At 39.7% G+C, this 24,924-nt stretch overlaps 8 protein-coding genes across 10 annotated transcripts; 3 read left to right on the top strand and 5 right to left on the bottom strand.

The window, feature by feature from the left end:
* Positions 1-1,771: 1,771 nt before the first annotated feature.
* On the bottom strand, positions 1,772-4,846 carry LOC126631025 (chloroplastic import inner membrane translocase subunit HP30-2-like). Its single transcript, XM_050301187.1, has 6 exons — positions 4,407-4,846; positions 3,547-3,662; positions 2,775-2,901; positions 2,273-2,421; positions 2,088-2,150; positions 1,772-2,003 (listed from the first exon to the last, which is right to left on the bottom strand). Exons 1-6 carry the CDS (start codon positions 4,695-4,697, stop codon positions 1,964-1,966), a joined length of 786 nt encoding a protein of 261 aa, XP_050157144.1. The 5' UTR covers positions 4,698-4,846; the 3' UTR covers positions 1,772-1,963.
* A 4,132-nt stretch (positions 4,847-8,978) lies between these two features.
* Positions 8,979-11,962, top strand: LOC126615645 (DNA-binding protein BIN4-like). Of its 2 annotated transcripts, none has more exons than XM_050283615.1 (11): positions 8,979-9,196; positions 9,481-9,580; positions 9,797-10,079; positions 10,161-10,222; positions 10,304-10,357; positions 10,536-10,653; positions 10,781-10,827; positions 10,938-10,964; positions 11,040-11,115; positions 11,215-11,354; positions 11,438-11,962. In XM_050283615.1, exons 2-11 carry the CDS (start codon positions 9,533-9,535, stop codon positions 11,540-11,542), a joined length of 960 nt encoding a protein of 319 aa, XP_050139572.1. In that variant the 5' UTR covers positions 8,979-9,196; positions 9,481-9,532; the 3' UTR covers positions 11,543-11,962. The 2 variants fall into 2 exon arrangements, with proteins under 2 accessions (XP_050139572.1, XP_050139498.1); XM_050283541.1 differs by having other exon boundaries at positions 9,478-9,580.
* LOC126615789 (pathogenesis-related thaumatin-like protein 3.5) lies at positions 11,824-16,029 on the bottom strand. 2 transcript variants are annotated; one of them, XM_050283784.1, is made up of 4 exons: positions 15,884-16,029; positions 12,713-14,234; positions 12,356-12,620; positions 11,824-12,254 (listed from the first exon to the last, which is right to left on the bottom strand). In XM_050283784.1, the coding sequence occupies exons 2-4, from the start codon at positions 13,203-13,205 to the stop codon at positions 12,107-12,109; spliced, it is 906 nt and encodes a 301-aa protein (XP_050139741.1). In that variant the 5' UTR covers positions 13,206-14,234; positions 15,884-16,029; the 3' UTR covers positions 11,824-12,106. The 2 variants fall into 2 exon arrangements, with proteins under 2 accessions (XP_050139741.1, XP_050139674.1); XM_050283717.1 differs by lacking the exon at positions 15,884-16,029 and having other exon boundaries at positions 12,713-14,321.
* On the bottom strand, positions 14,763-16,049 carry LOC126616003 (uncharacterized). Its single transcript, XM_050283986.1, has 2 exons — positions 15,884-16,049; positions 14,763-15,425 (listed from the first exon to the last, which is right to left on the bottom strand). The coding sequence occupies exon 2, from the start codon at positions 15,418-15,420 to the stop codon at positions 14,983-14,985; it is 438 nt and encodes a 145-aa protein (XP_050139943.1). The 5' UTR covers positions 15,421-15,425; positions 15,884-16,049; the 3' UTR covers positions 14,763-14,982.
* A 951-nt stretch (positions 16,050-17,000) lies between these two features.
* Positions 17,001-19,000, top strand: LOC126615926 (probable ribonuclease P/MRP protein subunit POP5). Its single transcript, XM_050283884.1, has 4 exons — positions 17,001-17,168; positions 17,823-18,010; positions 18,086-18,223; positions 18,485-19,000. Exons 2-4 carry the CDS (start codon positions 17,833-17,835, stop codon positions 18,631-18,633), a joined length of 465 nt encoding a protein of 154 aa, XP_050139841.1. The 5' UTR covers positions 17,001-17,168; positions 17,823-17,832; the 3' UTR covers positions 18,634-19,000.
* Positions 19,001-19,028: 28 nt separating this feature from the next.
* Positions 19,029-20,405, bottom strand: LOC126616077 (uncharacterized). The gene has a single exon (XM_050284097.1). It carries the CDS (start codon positions 19,963-19,965, stop codon positions 19,540-19,542), a length of 426 nt encoding a protein of 141 aa, XP_050140054.1. The 5' UTR covers positions 19,966-20,405; the 3' UTR covers positions 19,029-19,539.
* Positions 20,406-21,230: 825 nt separating this feature from the next.
* LOC126615505 (uncharacterized) lies at positions 21,231-21,992 on the top strand. The gene is made up of 2 exons (XM_050283325.1): positions 21,231-21,299; positions 21,438-21,992. The coding sequence occupies exons 1-2, from the start codon at positions 21,231-21,233 to the stop codon at positions 21,990-21,992; spliced, it is 624 nt and encodes a 207-aa protein (XP_050139282.1).
* A 456-nt stretch (positions 21,993-22,448) lies between these two features.
* Positions 22,449-24,568, bottom strand: LOC126615470 (UNC93-like protein 1). The gene is made up of 2 exons (XM_050283311.1): positions 23,039-24,568; positions 22,449-22,849 (listed from the first exon to the last, which is right to left on the bottom strand). The coding sequence occupies exons 1-2, from the start codon at positions 24,193-24,195 to the stop codon at positions 22,618-22,620; spliced, it is 1,389 nt and encodes a 462-aa protein (XP_050139268.1). The 5' UTR covers positions 24,196-24,568; the 3' UTR covers positions 22,449-22,617.
* Positions 24,569-24,924: the final 356 nt, after the last annotated feature.

The following is a 24,924-nucleotide window of genomic DNA, read 5'->3' as shown; positions in this document are numbered from 1 at the left end:
AAATGGTGGGGTAGATTGGTTGGTGCATGGAATGGTACCACCAGATTTTGGTTGGTTAGTCGATGATCTCGGTGAAGATTAAAGAATTAGGTGAAAGGTGAATAGTTTTTGTGGACAAACTTGCGACTTTCTTTTTCTCCCACCGAAATGAACATGGGGAAGAAAAAAATATCTCTAGGGTGACATCACAATCACAATAAAATAAGTAATTTTCTTGTACTTCACAATTTAACATTATTTTTTATGTCAATATTATAAAGTAATGTGCTAAGATATGAGATGACAGATAGTTCATGAAGAGTTATACTTTTGAGCGTCTCCTTATCATTTCTCATGCAAAAAATGATGAAAGTCTAATAATTGTTTGTTCCGTTTGACCAACTCTATCTCTCTATATGCTTTCCGAAATAGTTACAATAAACGGAAATATCAAGATGACAATGTCAAATACACCATGCAACGTCATATAAAAAACCCAAAACATGTACCGACATGTGAATTGTTTTAAACATTACCATAAAAAACGTTTTCGTGTAATGTAAATGTCTCTCATACTCCCTGAAGAATGCAATGAATAAAAGAGGGTATTTCGGTAATGGCATGACAGAAGACACATCAATGATCTCTTGACGTGCTCATAACAATTCAAAAGAGGGTATTTCGGTCTTATGACCGTAGGTGCTGACACTGAACGGTGGAAACGAAGCCGGAGGAAAGCCATAGATGGTGCCACATGGGTCCACACTCCATTCCAATTTACGTCCTCTTGCCTAATCCTCTCTTTTTTTTCCTATTTACTTGCATAAAATAGATTCACCGTCAAATAATATCACAGTTCAATAATATATTACTACGTGTAAATTTTTCTTCACATGACAATGTATTATTGAATCGATACGTTATGTAGTGGTGAACCTGTTTCATATAAGTTGCTCTTCATATTTCAATTTTTATGTAATTGAGACATTATTGTGATTATATCTCAATTTAATTAAACACTATCATATGAAATAAGTACAATATAAAACAATACTCTATTGGAATAGAATATGGTTATAGCAAACACTAGTTGGGTTAAAATACCATTATAGTGACAGTGACAGTAACGTTCCGATTGCAAGTAACGTTCCGATTGCAAGTAAGTTTCTCTTATGCCATATGAACGTTGTACAAGTAACGTTTTTGATACAATATAAGAACACTACGTTCGTCTGTCATACGTGATCGTATGACATCTTGCAATTCAGACTCTGTTCATAAGTCATACGTGTTTGTGTAACATAATTGCTACGCATTTCTCCGCATTCCGCTTCTTACTTCATGTGCGTTCAGTTTCCACCTTTATCCGATTCAGAAAAGGACGGGACAACGGCGATGCGAAGCTACACGTACAGTGCAAGCAATTACCTACGCAAGAAAAGATCACGAAGAAGACAATGGTGTCCATGTGAAACCGCATCTGCCATCTCCAACGCCCATGTGTAATGTCGTACGAGTGCATATTACTACACATGTTCCTGTAAACAATAAGATACGCTCACTTCATGCATCCAGCGCGATCAAAGAGTACGATTTTATGAACGACTCCATTGAAATGTTTAATTCAAAATACGCAAATCCAATCATCCACTAAACCGGTGGAAGACGCATTGTAAAACTTTGGATTGATCAACTTGCCTGTTGGAACTCGGGATTTTTTAAGATACCCCGAGTATGGGATACTCTCGATGTTTTAACCATTATATCTTGGTGTTTGTATCTGGTCTGTAAATAGAAAAATTATGCAATCATTTAATTTAATCTAAGCAAATTGTAGCAGTTGAATATTTAAGGGCAGTCAGACAACAAAATCACACTATCTCAACTCAAAACATATCTCACTTCTCAGTCCAAGGTTTAGATCTGGAGATGGAAGGGCTCTCCTTTAGGATGGCGATGCAGACTAAATCGACAAATACGCACTTCAACTATTCTGTCCTCGCTTCTCTTTTATCTCCGGGTCCCTGAAACCAAAAATTTAGTCATAATCCAAACCAACTCACAAGTTTGCGAGTGCGATATAAGTATTTATGGAGCATGACTGGTACCTCTGAATGTGATCAAGAATGAGAAGCCTGGGTCCGGGAGGGATTTTCACGTCTCTAAGAGCACTGAAACGAAATGGCAGGACAAACGGAATGGCGTTAATTGAAGTGGTTTATAAATACGGACATACAAAGTAACTTTTATGATGGTAAGGAATGATAAAGAATTTGAAAGTCCTGCTACTTGCCTATCGTTGAGCAGAGGCAAAGTGTTGTCGGATAATAGGCCTTTCTTGAAATTCTTCTCGTAACTCTGGAGGCCAAGGTTGTTCAACATGCTTCTTGTTTTAGTGTAGTAGATATCTTCAGTAGGTGGTTGAGAAAATTTTTGTCCCAACTGCATAACCATGTGAAAAGTGCCTTCAGTGCGTATAAGTACAAGACCCCGATACAAACAAATGTGCATGCAATGCAAGCAGTACTAACTCATACAGGTCGCATAGTATTAGAACTATGAAATTGGAATAGCATGCAACCGCATACACCTTCATTTACATTTGGTATTTTCGAAAGAAAAGAAGAAGTGAGTTCCAGATTTTCAGCTGCTTCATTGCGTTTCAAATGACATGTTTGTTTTACTAATGTCTCCCAAAACCGCAATGCAATCATGTAGCTAAGGACTAGAAAATGAAAACACTTCACTTTCCAGCTATTACCAAACTGATAAATCATATCTTGTGGGAGTCTCACCTTGAAAAGTCCACCTTGAACAAGTGCAAAGAAGAGTCCAGAAGTAACTGCATTTGCTGCTTGATTGGGGCCACCCATGCCACTCACCAGTGAAAACAGGGCTCCCGAACCAAAAGCAGCCACCATGCTGCAGTACATAGAAACAAAAATAGGGTTTTCACAAAACAAAGAAACGAAGGCCACTTGGAACAGAAACACATGAAATCTATAATAGCGGCACATTGAAGTAGTTATATAAATGAAGAACAATTTGATAGATGATCCATTTCTAGATAAAGAAACACTTTTTCACGGGAAAGAAAAAGGAGTGGTGGGGTGGAAGAAATAAATCGACAGGAGATCTCCTAGGGACTTGCTGAAAATCTAGGCAGTGGTGGCACGCCCTTGGCTTATACAGGGGCAAAGAACCCAGAATTCGCATCTCACCCTCACAGTAAGTTTCAATTTTACCAAATGAACCAATCCATTAAAGTCTGTTCCTTACTCCACATGACCTAAATACAGCCTAAAAGGCAGCAAGGCAGCATCCACATAGGACAGGAGTTAAGATAAATTTTAAAAGAAAGGTTACCCTAATATTATTTCACAATTCATATGGTTTTGGCTAAGTCACAAAACAGAATAAATATGGCCATATGAGACCAGGTATCCACACCGACTTCAATGTTGTTAACCACTGCCTATAATTCTTCATCAAAGCAATCATAATCTCAATTGAATGTGACCGGAAATTTATAAACACCAAACAGTGTGGACAAATGAATACGCTCACCTAGACTGGACATCCTCCTTGCCTCTCACTCTTTTCATGACACAGGATATGCCGGCATTGACACCAGTCATTACAGCAAAGTTGCGAGCTTGGACCAACGGACCACCAGCAAGGGCCTATAATCAAAGCAAACAATTTGTGTATATCAGCGGAACAGCTCCACCAAGTAAGAGCAACTGCTCAAACTAATTCAAACGGTAGCCATGTTTCAAAATTTATCTGTTACAATTGAGAACCTTAAAGAATGTTTGGGGTTCATACTAAAATACACGACTACAAGAACAAGTTTCAACTTCTACAAATGTTTAACAGAACTACCAAATAATAGTAAATTAGAAAAACACCCTGACAACTATAAGTTTCATAGAACAAATACTTCAGTTGATTCTTAGTTGCGAAACTTCTTCAGTGTCCTCCCATTGCAATGTAAGCAAGGTTGGGTTTAAGTGTTTTTCTTTGAAGTGTAATATTTTAAAGGGTTATATGTGAAAAGCCGAATAATTAAAGTACTAACGCATGTAAAGTGAAAAGAATCAAATTTTAGATACGTAGTCTCCGAGAGGAAGAAAAAGATGTAGCATTTTCCGGCACCGACAGCAATCACAGTAAGCAAACACACAGAACAAAGCAATAACTTTTCCCCAATAAATTAACTTTCTCTGTGTTTAATTACTGAAAATTACTACAAACAAGAAACAAAATATTGGGATTAATCATCAAATCAAAATGCCAAATGGGGTGCGCAAAAGTTTCAATCTTTCTCCAAATTCTCCGCGCAGTTCCCAATAGAAATCCAATCCAAACAAAGGGCAATTCGTAGTTTAAGCGAAAATAGAGTGAAATTTGAGAGAGAGAGAGACCTGAGCTTGCTTGAAAGAGGCCATGGCTTGTGGGTTAAGGCCGGCCTGAGGAGGAGGAGTGGGAAGAGAGGAAGACACGTCATTGGTGAGAGTACCCATGAAGGCACCGATGGCGGCGCCCTGAGCGCCGCTGGTGAGGGTGACGACGGCGGCCTCGACGGGCAGAGACTGCTTGGCCAGCCAACCCCTGAAGCCAGCCTCCAGCTCCTTGAAGCGAGCCTGCAATTGCTCTATTGGGTTCTGAGGAGGCACCATTTTCGCCACCATAACTCCCTGTTTACCTTGTTCCATGCAAGATTTGACTCCCCACAATTCGCTTTCTGCTTTTTCTCCTTGTTCTGGTTCTGTAAATGCTAATGGAGCATACAGTCCCTCTCTATGGATGGATAACGAGGTTTCTTTGTTTTCCTCACTCTTTTATCTTTCCCTAAAACCCTGCCCTAAGCGCTGTGGCTTAGACCTGGCAAAAGTAAGCCCCCCAAAAGATAACTTCCACCGTCAAAACAGTTGTGTAAACCCTCGTTAGTTGCGGTAGATTATTAGATTTATCTTCTTTTCGGGTAGATAATATCGTTTGTTGAAAAAAAAAAATTTGCCTTAAAATTTCCATTTACTTTGGTAATTTACAATGTAATTTCACAGGTTCATTTTTTTTTTTAGAAATCTCACTTACAGATGATGTTAAAATATCTTTAATATTTAAAATTTAAAATACCAAAAAAAAAAAAAACAAAAATAAAAACCTACCACTCCCCCACCCCCACATTCTCTCTCCCTCTCTCCTTCTCATTTTTCTAAAAAAAAAAAATGTGTTCATACACACAAAGTGTATATGCAAATGCTAATATGAATGAATTCTTTCCGTTTTAACAAATTTGTCGTCGGAGAGTTTGTTTCTCTCCAAAACGCATTAGCAGTATTTATACGAGATACACGACTCCCTATTAGACTATCCTGAATTAGTTCAGAATCTTCTTACCTAAATCTAGCATGTAATATAGGAATGTAATTTTTAATAATTAGTGTAAAATTCATACCTAAATAGGGTTTAGTATAACCCTATATATTGCAATATTTTCTGAACATTAATACAAGGACTCATATTTCTACAAGTTTCATTCAGTTGACATTCAAACTTTGCTCTTCTGTTTCGTACTTAATTTTCCAATGGTTATCTCCTCTTCTTCCACTGCTTGTGATCTTCCGAACGTCTCTCACGTTACCAGCGTCAAACTCGACTGCAACAATTACCCTGTTTGGCTGGCCCAAATTGTTCCGGTGCTTAAGAGTCACAAACTCATGCCCTTTGTCGATGGTTCTTCTCCATGTCCACCTCAGTTTCTCCCCGACGACGATGATAGAATCAAAACCGACGACACTGTCAACCCCGATTTTGAAGATTGGGTCCAAAAGGACCAGCTTGCTCTTTCCTTGATCGATAGCACCTTAAGCGCTTATGTGCTTGGCTGCATCGCTCAGCAGGACCGTACAGCTCACAAAACTTGGCTAACTTTGGAAGAACGGTTTGCCTCAGCCAGTCAGACACATGTATCGCGGCTCCGCCGTGATCTTCGTCGTACTACTCATGTGGACGGGTCGATTGCTGAATTTCTTTCTCGCGTCAATGCCATTGCCCGCGAACTAGCGTTAGCTGGTTCTCCTGTTCCTGAGACCGAAATCGTTGATGTGATCATGGAAAATGTCGACAGTTACTATAAGAATGAAGTGATCCGTTCTGCTCAGTCTCGCCGCGAGCCCATTACTTACAGAAACTTGGAGGCTCTACTCCTCGCGGCTGAAGCTAGTTAAGAGAGTTGCCGGAAAAAGACGCGTGGGGCGGTAGCTGGAGTGTTTGTTATCATATTTTTCGTCGGATTTTGTATCTTAACTGTCAAATCTGGAGCGGCATAGTTTAGTCCATAATTTTCTTGTCATGGGGTTTTATTCTTGAACAATACTTAGCTACTTAAAGATTAGTAAGAACTTCTGTTTAAAAAAATTTAAAATTGTTCGTTGTCAATTAATAGAACTTCGTCTTTATAATCAAAACCGTTTATATTATAAATCATCCTATAAAGATCGCATCTGAAAAAAAAATTAAAATAAAGGTCGTTTAAGCATCAAACTATTTAAAAACAAACGAACGGTATTGGTAAAAGCATTATGAACCGTCTATGTATTTGCTACGATAGATTGACTAAACGACCTTTAGTTTTAATTTATTTTTTGCAAAGGTCGCACTTGGTGCGATGGCAAGTGCTTTCGCCCATGAGCAGTAGGTCTCGGGTTCGAGACTTGGGAGCAACCTCTTCATAAATGAGGGTAAAGTTAGCCGACATTCACCTCTCCCAGACCCTGCGTAAAGCGGGAGCCTTGTGCACTGGGTACGATCTTTACAGTGTGATTCATAGTATGAACGGTTCTGATCATAAGCACAAAGCTATGTGATTAAAACACTAAGTGTTTTAAGTAGGAGTTCCTACTCATCTTTGAGAAGTCTAAGTATTGTTCTTTATTCTTAGGCTTCAGGTTTGGTTTCGTTTGTATTTGCTTTTAGTTTTAGTTTTTATTGTTTCTTCTGTTTATGGTTGTTTCTTGCCCTTGGACAAGTCCGATCAAATTTAATATATCAATACCATCATCACAAAGTATATATAACATATAGCAATACAACTATAACATTACTTTATTCCAGTTGCATTTTATTCAATACATGTAATCAAGATGTCCATCCATGGTTGTTTGTGCTTCTCTCTCAATTCTCTCAATTTCCATACTTTATTTCTTGATGATCATAAAGTTACGTGACTTAATCGGCACTTTCTGTGGTTTTTTTTTCTCGTTGATTGGAATGTTTATGCTATTTTGTTAACTGCGTTTCAATGATATAATCCACATGCGAATGTATAGGGGAGGCTATGGAGGCTTATCTCCTGGATTCTCTGAAAATGCATTTGTTGTCACCTGCATTCTCGTTAATTGGATTGTTTATGCTATTTGGTTAACTTAGGTTAGAGCAATAGGATTGTAAATTCCGGTATTGTTCATCTTAACGAAAAATCATATTTTTACATTAAAAAGTCAATTATGATACTATTCACTTTACTCTTTATTTTATCATTATCGTTAAAGAAAACATCAGCAGCTGACCTAGTTCTGTGACACTAGGCAAGCAAGTAAATTCAACCTGCGAACGGTCTTCTTTATATTTATAAGAGAAGGGATGCTTCAGCCATCAAACATAGTATGCCTGACCTGGTTGAAGATTGGGTGAAGGTTCCGTGCCAAAGGAATGAATCTTCGGAAAGAAGGCATAAAGGAGTGGATGTGTAGAGGTCTTTCTTTTCTTTGCCCGTTAGAAGCCCCTTTAAGGCCTGTTACTCTGATTGAGACTGTAATGTAAAAGGTGGGAAACTACAGATTTTGATATTTCAATGATATAATCCACATGCGAATGTATTGGGGAGGCTATGGAGGCTTATCTCCTGGATTCTCTGAAAATGCATTTGTTGTCATCTGCATTCTCGTTAATTGGATTGTTTATGCTATTTGGTTAACTTAGGTTAGAGCAATAGGATTGTAAATTCCGGTATTGTTCATCTTAACGAAAAATCATATTTTTACATTAAAAAGTCAATTATGATACTATTCACTTTACTCTTTATTTTATCATTATCGTTAAAGGAAACATCAGCAGTTGACCTAGTTGTGTGACACTAGGCAAGCAAGTAAATTCAACCTTCGAATGGTCTTCTTTATATTTATAAGAGAAGGGATGCTTCAGCCATCAAACATAGTATGCCTAACATGGTTGAAGATTGGGTGAAGGTTCCGTGCCAAAAGAATGAATCTTCGGAAAGAAGGCTTAAGGGAGTGGATGTGTAGAGGTCTTTCTTTTCTTTGCCTGTTAGAAACCCCTTTAAAGCTTGTTACTTTGATTGAGATTGTAATGTAAAAGGTGGGAAACTACAGATTTTGATATTTCAATGATATAATCAACATGCGAATGTATAGGGGAGGCTATGGAGGCTTATCTCCTGGATTCTCTGAAAATGCATTTGTTGTCATCTGCATTCTCGTTAATTGGATTGTTTATGCTATTTAGTTAACTTAGGTTAGAGCAATAGGATTGTAAATTCCGGTATTGTTCATCTTAACGAAAAATCATATTTTTACACTAAAAAGTCAATTATGATACTATTCACTTTACTCTTTATTTTATCATTATCGTTAAAGGTAACATCAGCAGCTGACCTAGTTGTGTGACACTAGGCAAGCAAGTAAATTCAACATTCGAACGATCTTCTTTATATTTATAAGAGAAGGGATGCTTCAGCCATCAAACATAGTACGCCTGACCTGGTTGAAGACTGGGTGAAGGTTCCGTGCCAAAAGAATGAATCTTCGGAAAGAAGGCTTAAGAGAGTGGATGTGTAAAGGTCTTTCTTTTCTTTGCCCGTTAGAAGCCCCTTTAAAGCCTGTTACTTTGATTGAGATTGTAATGTAAAAGGTGGGAAACTACAGATTTTGATATTGGACAAATTTCTTTTCATTAGTTTTCTTTTAATTTATTAAGGAACTCTTAATTGTTAATTATATTGTTTATAAGTAAACATAATATTTTGTTACGTAAATTTGTTAATGTGCAATTTTCTTTTAAAGAGACTATCGGTGACATTGACCTCAAATGAAATTACATCAAATTTTAGATACTTTTGGCGCAAATCGAATCACGCTCCGGTGGCTAGCAGCCGTCTGATTCACTCTTGCGCCGCCGGCGTCTCATCGTGGTACCTTCTTCCTTTCACTTCCAGATACTTGTATTATTTGCTTCACAAATGTAGTTCGATATCAATTTTATGCCCAGTTTCTGGTTTGTGGTGTTGGCATTTTCACAAACACTTTGTGAGCATGGCTGCTGCTGATTCTTTAGCTTCACATTTATGCATACGGATTCTCTCCCTGCAATATTCTACCGAATCAGCTTATCTTATATGTTAATTTTGTATTACATTGTCTTTTTCCTGTATGGTAATCGTTTGATGAAATGCTTTAACAAATTTCATGCAAGAAGGTGGAAAGGAGGAGGAGGAGGAATCAAAGTTTAGTGCTTTCGAGGAGCCGGAATGAGCTCGTCGAGGGAGGAGTCGCCAGATTGGCTGCGCTCTTTCCAGGTGAAGACTCATTTTCATTCATCCTCTTTAGGGTTAAAAGTTGAAGCTTTCATGCCCTGATGGGTATATCTTGTTCATGTTACTGGTTAAAGTTGCTTAGCAGATTTACCGGATTTGGGATTTGATTGGATTTTTATATCTCTCTCTACTTTTATATTTTTCGTAAATTTCATTTTTTTTTTGGGGTGTTAAGTGCAAGGTTTTCTTTGTTTTCAGGTACCGGAAACTCATTCATCGGTGGAATTATCCTCAGATTCCGAGGCTTCACTGAATGGCGTTCCTTCGGGGGAGGATAAAACTGATTCCCCAGAATTGTCTCCACATAAATCTTCTAAACTTTCTGATGAAGATGAGAATTCGGGTAAAGTTCTTGGGGAAAGTGCTGCAGAGTCTCCATCCGATAAGAAGTTAAAACGAAACTCTCCAAAACAAAGGAAAAAAGTAGAAGATCAGAAACCCCTGAAAAAGAAGAAACTTGAGATATCCAAGGAAGGAGAAGGTAATGCGGAGGGTTTGGTTGAAAGTTTTAGCACCCTGATCATGAGGTTTATAGACTTTTAAGAGAGAAATTTTGGTTCAGGAAACAGTGATGATGTGGAAGTTGCAGAGGAAGAAGCATCTGGCAAGCACATTGAGCCTCATGTAAGAGCATATAAGCAACAATGATTTCCTATAGAATCTTTTTATAGCTAGTGAGTTGCTTCGGTTATATGTAATTTGCAGGTCTCCACCTCAAGGTTGCCTTTGGTGCTCTCTGAAAAAGTCCAACGCTCAAAGGTACATTAGGACATTGTTCTTCTCACTTGGTTATAGGTTGTACCTATAGTCAGCAAGATAGCGCTCTTATCGAAAGTAGAAACTAATGTTGAAGAGATATTGTTCTATAGCTTGGTGTTTTACCTCCCCAATTACTTTCCCTTGTAAAAGAAATGCTTTTTTTTTTCTTTTTGTATAGGCACTTGTTGAGTGTGAAGGAGAATCCATAGATTTGAGTGGTGATATGGGTGCTGTAGGACGGGTAATTATTTCAGATTCCAAATCTGCGGATCCTGAAATGTACCTGGATTTGAAAGGTGTGTCTTGTTTATATAGATAAACAAATGGGTGGTTGTTCAGCCTTGTCAGTGCAACTTATTGTGCCGCATGTGTCTTCATTAGCTGCCTACATCTGATTAGTTTATCTTTGGTTTAACGTTACAGGAACCATATACAAAACAACAATAGTTCCTTCCAGGACATTTTGTGTTGTAAGTTCTTGTCTCTACATAGTCCCTTGCAGAAATCAATTATCTTTCCGATTAATGAAATCAGATGCACTATAACAGTGATGTGATATGGCACATTTTTTTTTGTTCAGGTTAGCTTTGGTCAGTCGGAGGCAAAGGTTAGTTAAAGCATAAACTGGATAACTCAATGAAAAAGGAATCGTTTAACTCTGAATTGTATATTCCTTGAGCAGATTGAAGCTATCATGAATGACTTCATTCAGTTGAAACCACAATCAAATGTTGATGAAGCTGAAACAATGGTTGAAGGTTGGTTTTCGTTGTGGTGGCTGTTTCTTTATTTCCATTTTCTCTTTAAAAGTTTTGAAACAGTAATTTCCTCAACATCTCATCATTTTGAATGAGTAGGAACCCTAGATGGTTTCTCGTTTGATTCAGAAGATGAGGGTGACAAACTTCCTAAAGCCACTCCTCAACAAGCTGATCAAAACGAGGATGCTGAAGAACAAACTAAGGGGGCAACCACTTCGAAGGCTAAGAAAGCATCGGTCTGTTTAAGAAACTTAATTTTTCTAATTCGTTTGGGTAAATGCAATGAATTTTTTGATGATATGAAGTTTTCTGTCGACAGACTGTTGTAAGGAAGAGAGCTAAACCTGCCGGAGGGAAGCCACAACCAGCGAAGAAACCAAGAAAGAAACCTCAAGTTTCCAAGAAAGCTAAGGGGAAGAAATGAGGGACACAATTTTTTTTATCATTTATTCTGCCGCAAAATCGGGATATTAGTTCTCATAGTCGACAGGAGTAGATTGGTGATGTAGAATACCTAGCGGATCAGATTATGTAGCAGCTCAACAGACGTAATCACAAGAATAACAAGGTTTGAGTTCTATGAAGTGGCGGCCCACCGTGTCTGATTTAGGCCGATAATATGCCATTTCGAAGGGATTGATAATACGCGGATGTATCGTATTACTGTCATTGTTTTAAGTTGGTTCATGGAGTATTTAGTGACCATTGCTGTATAACAATGCCGATTGGTGGCCTATATTCCTTTGAAAAGTTTACATGTAGGATCCATTGTTCATGATTAGATACAAGTATTGTATTGCAACGATTGATCTACTACATTTCAATGCAATTTGGTGTTCCTGAATGAATGATCTAAGACTCAAAAGTAAGTTGTCAAAGTCTCTGTTTGTCGAAGCCCTCCGATCCCATGTACTCGATCATAGACGAGGGAGGTTCTCGTCTACAATGTTGCTTCAACACTCCCGGCTTCACAGTTGCTTTCAAACGATCAAGATAATATGTAGACGATGAGAAGAAGGATTAGCAGCGGAACTGGTAAGAGCCTGTTTGAAGAAGAATAAACCATCGACACAACCTTCCTACTGCCAAGCACTTCATATCTCGGAGGAGCTAGCGCATCATCTGAATTTCTAATCCTGCATCAGGGATGTATTTTCGTGTGAAAGCCGAGAGTTGAAAAGAAAATAAGCAGTTGTTGAATTTATGCGAAAGATGATGATGAGGAGAAAAAATGTACCCGTTGCCGTTGGGGCAGAAGAAAATGGCGTAATCAAAAGCCTTGCATGTAAAAGTGCTTGTGCCATCATCAAAAGCATAACTGTAAGCTCTTGGACAAGCTCTTTTGAAAATGGTGGAATAATTGGAAGGCTGGCATGTCGTCGGGTGAGCAAACTGGCCGCTGCAGCAGTACTGGTCCAAGCCAAATGCCTCGCAGGCGCTCTTGCATCCGACCACGCTCCCTTCGCTTCCTCCTCCCACCACCTGAAGCTCTTTCGGGCAACCTGCATGCATGTTGCATTTACGCCTTCAAAATTTTAACCATTTGGCGCCCGAAAAATTACGAAACTAAAACTTGATCAAGAACTTAATTTACCTGTGTTGATATCTGAAACGCAGCCGGTGGCATTACATGCACCAAACACTCCGCGTGGGGCGGCAATGAGGGGCAGATTGTAGCCGTCCACAATGCTGACATCGTAGAAATCTAAACCATTGCCGTTGCCAAGAGTTATCTCAAATAGCGAGGCAGGTGGAGTGGCACCACTGCCACCACATTCCAGCCTGCCTCCGCAGTCGCCGGTTTGACATGTGCCAGCTCCCAGCTCATCGAATGTGCAACCTGTCCTAGCCCATATACGCCCTGACCATCCTGGAGTAGAAGGAAGTTTCACACTCTGGCCGGGGTCCAACCGAAACCCTGTTGTTGGGAGCTGAGGGGTGCCAGAAGCCGCTAATGTACCGGGCCAGATGGTTTCCGGGCAGTTGTTTGTTATAGTGAATGTGGCTGAGTACGATAAAGAGATGAAAAAAGGAACGAGGATGTAAGAGAAGCGAAGAAAAGTTTGAGGTCTCGTCGTAAATGGCATTGTCTAGGCTTATAGGTTTTGGTTTAGTGTTCGGCTTTGCAGGTGGAATGGGATTTATGGAAGGATGGGAAGAATCTGTGAGGGAAGGAGACGTGCAATCTCAGCCGCAAGATGACCTTTTCGGGTTTAGGATTTCTTTTATCTTGGATGGCCTCTTCAGGAAGCGATTCCTTTTCTTTCTACCAAGAAGAAACTTGGATTAATCAAACTCCAAATCATATAATCTTCCTCGAGGAAAATAAACGATATTCTTTCGAAGATGTCTTAGAGAACAAGCAACATCTGTTTCAACACTTGGATTGAATTCGATCTCTCTACATGTATACAGGCAGTGTCTGATCTATAAGCTCGAGCCAAAGTAAAGAACAAGAAGACGGAAACACTGACCATGAACATGTAATTCCTTGCTCATAAATTGTGTCGGTTACAAACTCGCAATGTTTTTACAAACTGACGATGCCAACTTAATAAAAACATCTTGGCATCACTAGAAAATTTACAAGCAATGAGAGGACTTTCCTCCGTTCGTCTAGAATAAAAGGACTTCGAAGTTAACAGTAACCTAAAAGATAACAAGTAGCCTAGAAATGGTTCAGTGAAAGCTAAAAAAAGGCTGGAGGCAACACTTCTGCCTGGTTACAACTTTCGATACACTTTCTACCTTATCAGCACAGTTACTTTCAAACATGCCGGTGCAGAGGGATTTGCCTTACATGGAAACATTGACGACCCAAATAGGCATGGGCCAGATCTAACACAATTTATGTCGAACCACAAGCACAAGATAAGATGGATGTAATGCGACTCAAAAGTAGTTCAAGGTGGCTACCAGGTGCTTTGATGGCTGAGCAGACAGTGCTGTATTGTACTTCACCAACAAGGCAAATCGAAGGGATTGATAAATTACCATATTCTGGAAGTTTTACCATATTTCTGCACGTGGTAGCTTTGCCTGTGTAAGTTACAACTTCATTCAACTCTCCAGCATCACCAGGTGTAGCTTTGTCCTCCAAGAAATTATACAATTACCTACACGAGAAAACAAAACAAAATTCATAAGAAGCCATATCAAAAAATTTCTAAATAAAAAAAGACATTATTCATTATTAACAAGCATATCTAATATCTCCTCGATAGCACATGCTTCAAGTCCTGCAAAATTGACCAATTTCAGATACATTCGATCAAATAACCAGAGCAAAGAACAATGTAGATGATGCAAACATATAAAACAAGTGAAATACGGATTACTCCTTCATAACCTGTACTAAACTAGGGAAAAGTAGCCCAACAACAATCTATACTGCCTGCAATCGTAGCGAACAAGAACCAATAATATTACAGATCCAAATTAATACAAATAATTGCCTTTCGACGACATAAACATCATAAATTAAAAGAAGTCAAAGCTAAATCATGACAAAAGTCGTAAAAACGACCTGAAAGCACCCTGCAGCAAATAGAGCCAAAATTCCTGACCAGTAAGGCTGGCAAGAATAAGAATTGAATCCAAGATTCTTAAGCAGTTAAACATACCCTGATCACCCCTAAATAACATTCTTTTAAAGTCAAGAGCTTATGGAGGAGTTAAATTGCAGTAAACAGGACAACAAATATAGATTGTTCCTACAGACGGGTAGGACACATTAGGTCCGCCACTTAAAGTACTCATCAAGTTCATCGTCCATATCCGTTCCACGAAATGAAAATAGGGAAAAGTTTAAAAGGAACAAGATTAAGATAAGCAATAAAGGTCTTTCATTTATCTTATATAAGCCTAGCTCATATCCATGCCATCTCCAACTTTGCTGCAGATCAGACTGGCAGTAGTGAAGGATCGCTCGAAGGGAGAAGGATGGAGCTGGGCATCCCGTCTGCGCTTAGAAGAGCAACTGTCCGCAGAAGAGTTCTCCGACTCATGCTTCCTCCGGACCCCTCTCACAGCCTGTTCCTCTACTTGTGTAAGGGGGAAAATCTTTCCGCTTGCCCGGCAAAGGGAGCTATGGTTATCATACAGGATCCTCTGATCACAGTTTTTGTCACAGATGTGAGTGGCTCCAGTTAGCTTGCAGAGGTACATATTCGCGCAGACGTGCTCGTTCTGACATTTCCAGTCACATTTGTGCACAGGATTTGACCCATCACGGCCCAAAATTGTCGACAGATAAACAACATTCGTTGGTCCTGCCACCACAGAATTGCCATCCACCTCCATTGCAACTGCGAATTGATGAGTTTCGGAACGTCAATTCAACAGATTCCACCAGCAAACATGGTCCCACGTAAACCTTGTTTGCATTTCTTAATGTTTTAAGAATCAAGCTACTCAAAACATTTGTTTTAATTAAGGAAAAAAAAAACATGGTACTTTGTTAATTAAGGGGAAAAAAAAACAAGGTACTATGTACAAGATCACAGAAACATGACAGAAACACCGATCATGTTCCATATGAAGCCAACAACTCACTTTCTTCATCAGATCTGATGCATGCATCAATGTGGGATGTAAAGTTACACAATTTAATTTACTGCCCCTAAAATTTACAGAAAAAAAATGTACTTACTTTTTGTTTTACTCGATTAATCAATCATAAAACATAATTATATACAAGCAATTATCTCAAACAAAGCTAATAAATTCCAGGAAAAAATAGAAAACAAAGAAGAAAATGACTCACTTGCGCTGTTCTTCAACGCTAACCCAGCAACCCAGCACCACCACCACCTACTCCCCACAAATCTCTCTCTCTCTCTCTCTCTCTCTCTCTCTCTCTCAAAGACTCAGACTTTCTCTCTCGTTATCCAAAATGCCTAGCAAGCTAACAAAGAAATTGTGAGTGTGGGGGTTGATTTATAGAAAAGTAGAGAGAGAAAGGGAGGAGAGAGAGAGAGAGAAAGTGGGGTGGAGTAGTTGACGTTGTAGGTACTGTAGAGAGAGGAGAGGACAAAAATCCAAAAACTCCAACCCAACTAACCCAAACTGATAAAGCGCCAAATTCCCAAATGAAATACGAGTGAAATTTCGGGTAAATTGCGGTTGAAATTCACTTTGTGCCCCCTTTTTTCCTGTTTAAAGTACGACCCAATTTCTCTCAAGTGGACTTGACTTTTCAAAGGGTTCACCTATAAAAGAGGATAATCCAAGCATGTTATCTATTTTCTTTAAACAAATACTAGATCCACCTTCTATTATTGCATAATATTATAAATCAACGATACTGCAACACATGTCTTTTTTTATTATCAAATTTATCGATATTCGAATTTAAAATATCCCACTCCTAAAAAAATAAGAAATACATTAAATCGTAGTACTATGTAGCAAGTATTTGATGTTTTTAAATAGTTTTAAAAATACAATCCAAAAAATTATATATATATATATATATATATATATTAAAATGTGAAGCTCGAGGTCGGAGTGTCATGTGTTCCCGGTCCCGCCTCCAACGGTCTCTCTCTCTTCTTCGTAAAGATTCAAACGCTCTCCCTCTTTTTCAAAAGATTTTTCAATTTGATCGTCACATACACCACGTGTCGCTATATAAATAGTGAGATGCGTGTTAAAAATTTAATAATTTAAAAAATAAAATTTCTCATCACTTACATAAAAACATATGGTGTATTAATCATATTCCCGTCACAACTAAAATTTTCTCTTTCTCTCTCTCCCTCTATGACTTTTTACACGAACCACCATTCGCCACGTCTATTTCTCCCCGTCTTCCTCGCTGGGCTGTTCCGAACTCCCACGGGCCCAAATTCACAATTCGGGACCTCGGTCCCCCGGCCCTTTTGGGTTTAAGCTGTGGATCTTGACCCGAAAACCATTTTTCAACCCGGCTAAGCTCCGTTGCTCTTCGCTCCTCACCCTGTCTACACTGTTTGCTAGGGTTACGGTCTCGGAATCGCCACGCTTGCTCCTCCCTGCGCTCGGATACCAGTTTCAGACTCGAATTTTAGGTCTGCCTATATCTCTTCTGCTTAAAATGATTCAAATTTTGTTTAAATTCGTCACCTTTCTGAAGAATTGGTTTGGAAATTATTGGCTTTGTCATTGACTGTGTTTTTTTCCCCTCAATGTTTATTTTTAATCAAATTGATAGAAGTATGATACTTCAATTGATGTTAATCATGGTATAGATGTTTCATGTGTATAATCTTTGCATGTATTATCATGATTTAAATTCTTAAAATAAAGAGCGACCTCAAGACAATAAAGCTGTCCGTTTTGTGAGTGGTTGGGAACGTACGCAGCCTTATCCCTGTTTTGCAAAGAGACTGTTTTAATGGCTCGAACCGTGACCTTTTGGTCACAAAGAAATAACCTTTCCGTGAAAGTATGCAATTTCAGGATTCTGGAAAGAAAAAAAACCAATAGTTTCTGTTTTGATAATTCAAGATTTTTTAGGTTTCTAGCATGTGTTTTCGATCTCTATCTTTCATATTCGATCAAAAAGTTAATTGCTTGAACATATTTTCGCTGTGAAGTTACTTGTTTGTTGAATTTGAGATTTGAAATTACAGTTTAAGTTAGCTACTAAGTTTTTCGTATGATATTTTTATCTAATATTCTTATTAGATTTGATATATCAGATGTGGTTTTGTTGTAAGCAGGTAAAGGATCATGGTGGGATTTAAGAACAGGTATATGGTAGTGGAGGTTATCTTGGATCCTAATAGAGAACTGGTGAGAAAAGATCCTGTTATCATTACCTCGTACAATGTCATGAAAGCTATCCGAGACAGCATTCTGGTAAATTTTGGGGAGTGCGGTCTGGCTTCATCACTTGGATCATTCCAAGGTAAGTAGTATGCGCTTTTGCAGTTAATTTTCCGTAAAATGGCCTCTCTCAATTTCTCCTTGTAATTTTGTGCAGTGAAGTATGTGAATGACATTACGAGAATGTGTATCATTAGAGCTTCAAGGGATGAGTATCAGAAAGTGTGGGCTGCAATTACCATGGTCAGGAGTATTGCAGATTGCCCGGTTCTATTTAATTTGTTGGACCTAAGCGGTGAGTTGAGTTGCAACAGATTAAGTCTTGTGGTTGGCTGATATTTTTCGAAAATGCACAATACCTTACAACTAAGTTATTCATTTGACTCTTGAATTCAGTTACTGTGCTCGGTTAAGAGGTCACATTTAATCTCGTAGTGTTCGTTCTTTAAGCTAATCTGAAGTTACTGTCATCACAAAGACACAACATAGTTGTCTTCTTTCCCATCTGTTAAAGAAAGTTAAATACCAATGTTTTCTTTTGTTTTCTTTGTATCAGGAAGTATCAAAGCTTGTAAAGAAACCGCATTGAAGTGTGATGAATCAAAATTTGAACAGCACAAGCTGCTTGTTGGATCTAATCTGTCGGCTCAAGATACTCAAAAAATGCAGTACTATCTCGACAAGATCAAAGGCCTGGAGCACTAAAGTTCTACTCCATCTATGGTGACATTCCGTGTTCAAATGCCACTCCGATCAATCAGCTCTTCCGATCCAAAATGAATACAGTAGAAATTAACGTCGAATTTAATTCATATAACCAAATGAGCACCAGATTACAGATATCACATAGCTACCAAAGTGGTATTTTTAAACTCCTCCTATAGGCTTCTTGGCCTGGTGTAAATTTTGTCTGTGCTGGTGAAGTAATAGAGGATGATAAGCTTTCGGCGGATACAACATCCATTCACTCTTTTGAGGGATCAGGTTGAAGAGAGAAATGATTGAATGAATTTGTACTATATTTATACTTTAAATGGATGAAGCATATCGAATCGTGTTACTTGTCAAATAATTGTGTGAACTTGGTAAATGCTAAATCCGCTTCTAAATCGCTTATAATATTTTTCTTAACGCATGCAGACGTAAATTCTCATCTGCATTTTTCACATAAAGTATGAGCATATTTTCATTTCAACGAAGGAGGGACGAATGTTTAATGAAAATCCAAGCTAACTTGGCTAATTTTTGTATTTATTTTTCTTTAAATAGCCGTTAATTCGATTTTCTTGCATGTACAAATACAAATGATCAAAACGTAAGCACAAACTTGTAGCCGTATATATCCTCCTCTATAAATCAAAGAATCTTCAGTAAGAGAGGCCGTTACCATATCAAGGATAACCTAATCAAGAAAAAATTAATTAAAATACAAAAAGATCAAGAATTTCTTGCACAACACGCATGTCCTCATGTCCTTTGTATGTCTCTATGTTGCTGATCACAATTGAAAGATATGGTCTCTGCATTGCAAGAAATTAAAAAGATTAAAGCTTTCTTGACAACCAAGAAACCAGCAAAATCATCATCGTCAACTAGGTCGTCTTTGTCGACTCAGAAAAGCCCGAAAAGAACCGAGAAGCCGAGGACGATCAGCCAAACAATGTGAACCAAAAGCAGCGCCTGAGCAGAGAGAGGGCCGGCAGAACCCCCGCTGCCAACTTCACAAAACCCTAATTTCGCCACTTTGACACCGGCACATTGTGCCTCTTGGCACCCACACCAGTAGGTCACCCCGTCCACCCCACACACCGGGTCCGGCCTAAAGCAGTTTACCGGACACATGGGGCGGGACAAGGGTGACTCCAGTTGTGCGCTGCATCCATCCGCGGACGTGGCATCTGAGGGCAATCGGAGATTAATGATCGTTGATGATTCGTGGTCGGATTGAACCGTGGAAAAGGAACAGAAGACAAAGATTGGGAAGAGGCTTAGGAGGATGAGGGGAACTGGTACCGATTTTGCGAAATGGGTTTCCATTAGATCAATCTACCCCGCAAAGGCGAGCTTTTTCCTTTCTTTCGATGAATTCCGAAAGAAAAGCAAAGTCAAGCTCGCCTTTATATTTCGCAAAGAAAATGATCTTTGCAAAACCTTTCTTCCCAGAAAATCATCTCACCTCAGCTCCCCAAAAATCCTTGTTGATCTTCTTCTTGCTCCCTGAACCTTCCCCAAATTTGAGAGATGTGATTCTCCAAATCAGGTCAGGTTAGGTTTTGCGGTTTAATTATGAAGTTCCCGAATCTGAGTTTACCATGGGAATGTTTCTTCCCTTTTGACTACTTACTCAATATATCCCCTCCATTTTCTGGTATAATTAGGGAGATGATTAGCTTAACTTCCAGTTCGATCCCTAATTTTTCGGTGTTTAATGAAGGGAACAAAGATCGGACGCGTAATGTGCCTCCTAATTTTGAGTTTGATTTGTGCATCTACGGTGTCGTCTTTGCTGCTGACGGATTTGGACACTGAACGCTGATATCGGCCGGATTTTTGGGACAGCCATTGTCCCCGCTTCTTGATTACAACTTTTACGTGTAATGATAGAGGATTTTGGCGCGTATGCCATTTCTTTTTACCAAGTATACTATTTTTTCTTTTTAGTTTTCCAAAAACTCGAAGGAATTATGGTCTAAGAGATTTTAAGTTCGATAACTGATTATTACGATTGATGTATTGTGTGACTTAACCTAATTTTTTCTTTTAGTATAAACATGTCGTTATATTAACGAGAAACGAAGAAAACACACTGCTTTATAGATTGCTAATATTATGTTTATGTACGAGCTAAGTCAGCTAATTAGATAAGTGTATCCCTTTAATCAAACGATCATATTTCTAATACTAAATTAAGCACCGAGATCAATTATGCATTTGACTAATTCTTAAATTTCTCATTCTTTTAATTAAACGGTCATATGTATATTTACAAATATTTTTTTCAATATGATGAGACCAAATTTACACATTTACATCCTCAAGTAGACATTCTTCCGGTAAAGACAAAACATGTTTATACATATCTTTATTAGAGATGTATATATATCAAGTAATTTTCTTAATAATTTCAGTTTAGTGGTTAATTGGTTTTGTTTTTGGAGGCGTCGTTGATCTAAAATGTTGGAACAAGGGACACTTGGTGAAGGGGGCAGCCGCACAAAATTGGAAAACAACCAACGGTATTAACGAACTGGAAGACCACCATCCTCTAATTTCCCAGCAAGAAAATCGGAGAAGACAGAGAAATGGAGTTGTCGGGTTTGAAAAAGTCATGGAATATTTATATAGAAGAGAATGTTGGTACCAAGTTGCAGGTAATTGCCAGGCTGATGACCAACGATTTCTCCTAAACATAAGACCCATCTTCCACTATATGAACCCTTTCTGTCCTAAAACATTTTCCCTCAGCCTCAAACACCACCCTCCTCTCCTTTGATAAATACCTAATCCAGGACCCCGGCGTCCAACTCCAGAGACTCGCTCACTCATCCCATCGACCCAATCAAATCATGGGAGGCTGTGCGAGCAAGCCAAAGGAGTTCGACACCCCTCGCCCAGAGACCCTCCCCAGCGAGACCACCAGCCCCAAGAAGGCTGATGGTGCTCAGGAGGGTGAGGCCACTACTACTACCACCACTGCCACTACCACCGAGGCTGCAAAACAAGAGGAGACCACCAATGAAGCACCATTGATAGACCTCTCAAAGCCAAAGGAAGAGGAAGCTGAGGCTGCGGCTGCACCTGCTGTTGTCCCTGCTGTTGCGGCAGAGGCTGAGGTGGTAGCAACCGAGAAGCCAAAAGAGGAAGCGGAAGTTGCTGTCAAGCAATTAGCAGAGATCAATCTCGTTGAGGCTGTGAAGGAGACCAAGGAGAAAGAGCTGGTGGAGGAGCCTGCACCGAAGGCAAAAGAAGAGAAGCCAGCGGCGGATATCAAACCAAAGGCAACAGAGGGGGATGTAGCAAAGGCAGCATCTCCTGTCGCCTCAGAGGACAAGGCTAAAATCTAAAGATGCACCTCTTGTCACTGTTTAATCGCATCGCACGCGTTTCCAATCCAGCTATGCATTAATTAATGTATCCCAAAAAACAAGAACCCTAAAGCCATGAAGTGCAACAACACAGTGTTGACGATGGATATTGGCGCACTTTGTATCTGATGAATTTTTGGGACTCCAAAAGTAGTGAAAATCCTGTATTTTAATTAATCTATATGTATATGCCAGAATCATATATTAACCATCTATGTTTTAAGAATAAAATTTGTCGCAGATAATGTTAATTACAACCACCATTTCCTTTCTATGAAGAGTCGGATTCAAACTCAGGGTGCAACTGGGCAACTGACCTATGCCAATATTCATTCCCTTAGCCTTAGGAGCCCGAGCCTGTTTGAAAACTGGAGATCATTGAATTTCTAAGCATGAAAGAAGCAAGCCTGTGGTCAGGAACTAATCATTCCAACATTTTATCAAAACGTGAACTTTGATTACTCAGTAAAATACTTGACAATTTGAACATGGTACATAATTTACACTAATTCGTGAAGATTCGATTGTATGAATGTAATTAAATCAAATATTCAGATGGCTTATGACTAATTTGATCTGCTAATTAGGCCGACGATCATTATGATCACTTCTCTGAGGCTGCAGGCTCAGCAACCTTCTCCTTGGTAAATTCCTCCACATCAGCCTTACCTTCATCCTTCACAGCCAGCAAGATCAGAACCAGCAGCAGCGGATAACTGACGGTGTTGAGCGCGAAATTGGTAACCAATTGGGAGAGGAAGGATGCCTTGCGTGTATCGACTTGCCAAGCAACTGCTGCCCCTGCACTCTGTATTCCCTTGTAGAATCCAACATACCTGTACAAAACATGAACAAAAATATGAGTTTTTAGCATCACACTTTGTTCTGTGACTGTAACTAAGGCCACATTTCATGCGCATGATTGGATTGGATTGGATTGTCCACGCCTGCGCACGAAAAATTGCCTAAACGCACGAAGATCATTGAGAAATGAAAAAGTTGAGAAGCAAGGAATATCCTGTTACCTGCTTAGAATTTCAGAGTTATCAGCCAAGGCTCCAATGACCCAGTAAACCATGCTCTGGAACATGGCATCAAGCAGTCCGAAACTAAAATACAACACGAAGGGTCCTGCAAAAGCAGAGCCGGAGTCCTTAAAATCCAACTTCTCAGGCAAATCACTGCGAGAGTAGTTGAGCTGGTTGACAAGTCCGCCAATCCATATTGTAGTCCCGAGAACACCAACTACTGAAATGCCAGCGAAACCCCTCGTCCTCCTGCTCTTGAAGCTGAAATCCATAACGTATCCAATCCCGACGGACCCCAACATCTGCGCTCCCCAGTAGAACACATTGTTCAATCCTCTAGTCCTCAGATTAAACATAATTTGATTGACGTTGTTGAATTGGTAGGTGTAGAAAAAATTGCTCGACCAAGAAGCCGGGATTATAAGAAGCATTTTCCAATTTGTAAACAGCTTGGCAATCTCAATGGCCTCAGTCGTAACATTTGAGTACTGAATGTCCGTACATTTAGTCCCGTCGTCCCGGACAACTTTGCTGGGGGGCAGGATAGCGAGGGATAAAAGAGTCCCAATGGACATGAAAATCATGAACCCAATGTAAGTTGCATCGTTGACGGAAGCCGCTTCACTCCGGTGGTAATTAAGAACGAAGGGAATTAGTCCACCGATGACGCCACCCATGTTGAAAATGCTCCAGAAAATCGAGATGTATGTCCCCTTTCGGTTTGGGGGAGGGTATGACGTCATGATGGCACCTTGGCCGGCCCAGAGGAGGCCGGCGCCGATTCCGAGGATTGCTCCGGCGACAATAGCGAAAGCCTGGTGTTTGTGGTGGTTGTAGTAGAGGAATGAGCCGGCGTAGAGAACGTAGGTGGAGCAGGCGGAGAGGAGAGTGAGGCGGGGGCCGAGGATGTTGTAGATGCCGCCACCGAGGATACCGAAGACGGCGAAGGTGGTATAGAGGGCGGTGGAGGCGTTGTTAGCGGCGGTCGGATCGACCTGGCCTCCGCCGCCCATGCCGGAGAGGGCGTTGAACATGCCAGGGCAGCAGAAACAGACCAATCCGATCAAACTCACTTGGACAAACGGCGAGTTGTACCTGAATTTCGACTGGGGCACCTCCGTGCCTCCCGATTCTTCCACTCCTTCGGAAACCATCGAATCCCAGGTGATAAATTTTACGACTTTTGTGTGATTTTAATGACAAAGTTCCTCCCTTTGAATGCCAAATGGAACTGGGATCCGAACTTTTTCTCGAGCGATATTCTAAACTAATCTAATTTATGGGAAGGATGAACTGACATATGTGGTTGTGATTAGCAGAAGGATTTAGCTCGGGACGATATAGTCCGCGACTAATTGCAAGGGTCAAAACGGACAAGGACCCTTGGATTGGACAAAGAATGCAAAGCAAATGACAATTTCTGGAGGCAGGCTTTGTCTGGGTTTTCAGAGTCCAGCGGGGCGTGCGAGAATGATGCTGAGAAAAGTCGGATTATAAATCCTTAATCCCGACGGGACGGGATATGAATACGCATAAAAAAAATAAAAAAAAACTGGATTTGGCTGCTGCAGATTCAGCAGCTGCTCACATCCAATTTCGACTGAACACGTGTTCAAATTTTAATTTTTTTAATCAAAACTGGTACACATCCAATTGAAATTGGATGAAAGCCGCAGCGAAGTTAAATCCATAAAAAATTCAGTCAATTTCAAAATTTCAATCATTCGTTAGATAATAGGTGGAAAGGAATCTTGTATTTTAATTCCCTAGTGGGATGGGTATATGAGTATACTGTATATGTCCATGCCAAACTGTCCTTGATTCATGGTCCACGGAAAGAGAGACAAAGAGTGAAGAGCGAAAACAACTTAGATGGTATAACC

Source organism: Malus sylvestris, chromosome 1 (assembly GCF_916048215.2).
Source record: "Malus sylvestris chromosome 1, drMalSylv7.2, whole genome shotgun sequence".
Taxonomy (NCBI): domain Eukaryota; kingdom Viridiplantae; phylum Streptophyta; class Magnoliopsida; order Rosales; family Rosaceae; genus Malus; species Malus sylvestris.
The sequence above is the reverse complement of the archived record's forward strand: the minus strand, read 5'-3'. Positions and strand labels throughout refer to the sequence as shown.

What these genes read in the sequence shown, in the direction of transcription:
- LOC126615926 (XM_050283884.1), top strand. Translation starts at nt 17,833, where the DNA reads ATGGTGGGATTTAAGAACAGGTATATGGTAGTGGAGGTTATCTTGGAT. An exon ending in ATCACTTGGATCATTCCAAG is followed by an intron (nt 18,011 to 18,085) that starts GTAAGTAGTATG and finishes AATTTTGTGCAG; the next exon opens with TGAAGTATGTGAATGACATT. An exon ending in TAATTTGTTGGACCTAAGCG is followed by an intron (nt 18,224 to 18,484) that starts GTGAGTTGAGTT and finishes TCTTTGTATCAG; the next exon opens with GAAGTATCAAAGCTTGTAAA.
- LOC126615645 (XM_050283615.1), top strand. Translation starts at nt 9,533, where the DNA reads ATGAGCTCGTCGAGGGAGGAGTCGCCAGATTGGCTGCGCTCTTTCCAG. An exon ending in GATATCCAAGGAAGGAGAAG is followed by an intron (nt 10,080 to 10,160) that starts GTAATGCGGAGG and finishes ATTTTGGTTCAG; the next exon opens with GAAACAGTGATGATGTGGAA. An exon ending in GCAAGCACATTGAGCCTCAT is followed by an intron (nt 10,223 to 10,303) that starts GTAAGAGCATAT and finishes TGTAATTTGCAG; the next exon opens with GTCTCCACCTCAAGGTTGCC.
- LOC126615789 (XM_050283784.1), bottom strand. Translation starts at nt 13,205, where the DNA reads ATGCCATTTACGACGAGACCTCAAACTTTTCTTCGCTTCTCTTACATC. An exon ending in CGTTTCAGATATCAACACAG is followed by an intron (nt 12,621 to 12,712) that starts GTAAATTAAGTT and finishes ACATGCATGCAG; the next exon opens with GTTGCCCGAAAGAGCTTCAG. An exon ending in TTCTGCCCCAACGGCAACGG is followed by an intron (nt 12,255 to 12,355) that starts GTACATTTTTTC and finishes TCCCTGATGCAG; the next exon opens with GATTAGAAATTCAGATGATG.
- LOC126615505 (XM_050283325.1), top strand. Translation starts at nt 21,231, where the DNA reads ATGGAGTTGTCGGGTTTGAAAAAGTCATGGAATATTTATATAGAAGAG. An exon ending in ATGTTGGTACCAAGTTGCAG is followed by an intron (nt 21,300 to 21,437) that starts GTAATTGCCAGG and finishes TACCTAATCCAG; the next exon opens with GACCCCGGCGTCCAACTCCA.
- LOC126615470 (XM_050283311.1), bottom strand. Translation starts at nt 24,195, where the DNA reads ATGGTTTCCGAAGGAGTGGAAGAATCGGGAGGCACGGAGGTGCCCCAG. An exon ending in AACTCTGAAATTCTAAGCAG is followed by an intron (nt 22,850 to 23,038) that starts GTAACAGGATAT and finishes TGTTTTGTACAG; the next exon opens with GTATGTTGGATTCTACAAGG.
- LOC126616077 (XM_050284097.1), bottom strand. Translation starts at nt 19,965, where the DNA reads ATGGAAACCCATTTCGCAAAATCGGTACCAGTTCCCCTCATCCTCCTA.
- LOC126616003 (XM_050283986.1), bottom strand. Translation starts at nt 15,420, where the DNA reads ATGGAGGTGGATGGCAATTCTGTGGTGGCAGGACCAACGAATGTTGTT.
- LOC126631025 (XM_050301187.1), bottom strand. Translation starts at nt 4,697, where the DNA reads ATGGAACAAGGTAAACAGGGAGTTATGGTGGCGAAAATGGTGCCTCCT. An exon ending in CCTCTTTCAAGCAAGCTCAG is followed by an intron (nt 3,663 to 4,406) that starts GTCTCTCTCTCT and finishes CTTTGATTATAG; the next exon opens with GCCCTTGCTGGTGGTCCGTT. An exon ending in TTCAAGGTGGACTTTTCAAG is followed by an intron (nt 2,422 to 2,774) that starts GTGAGACTCCCA and finishes ATGGTTATGCAG; the next exon opens with TTGGGACAAAAATTTTCTCA.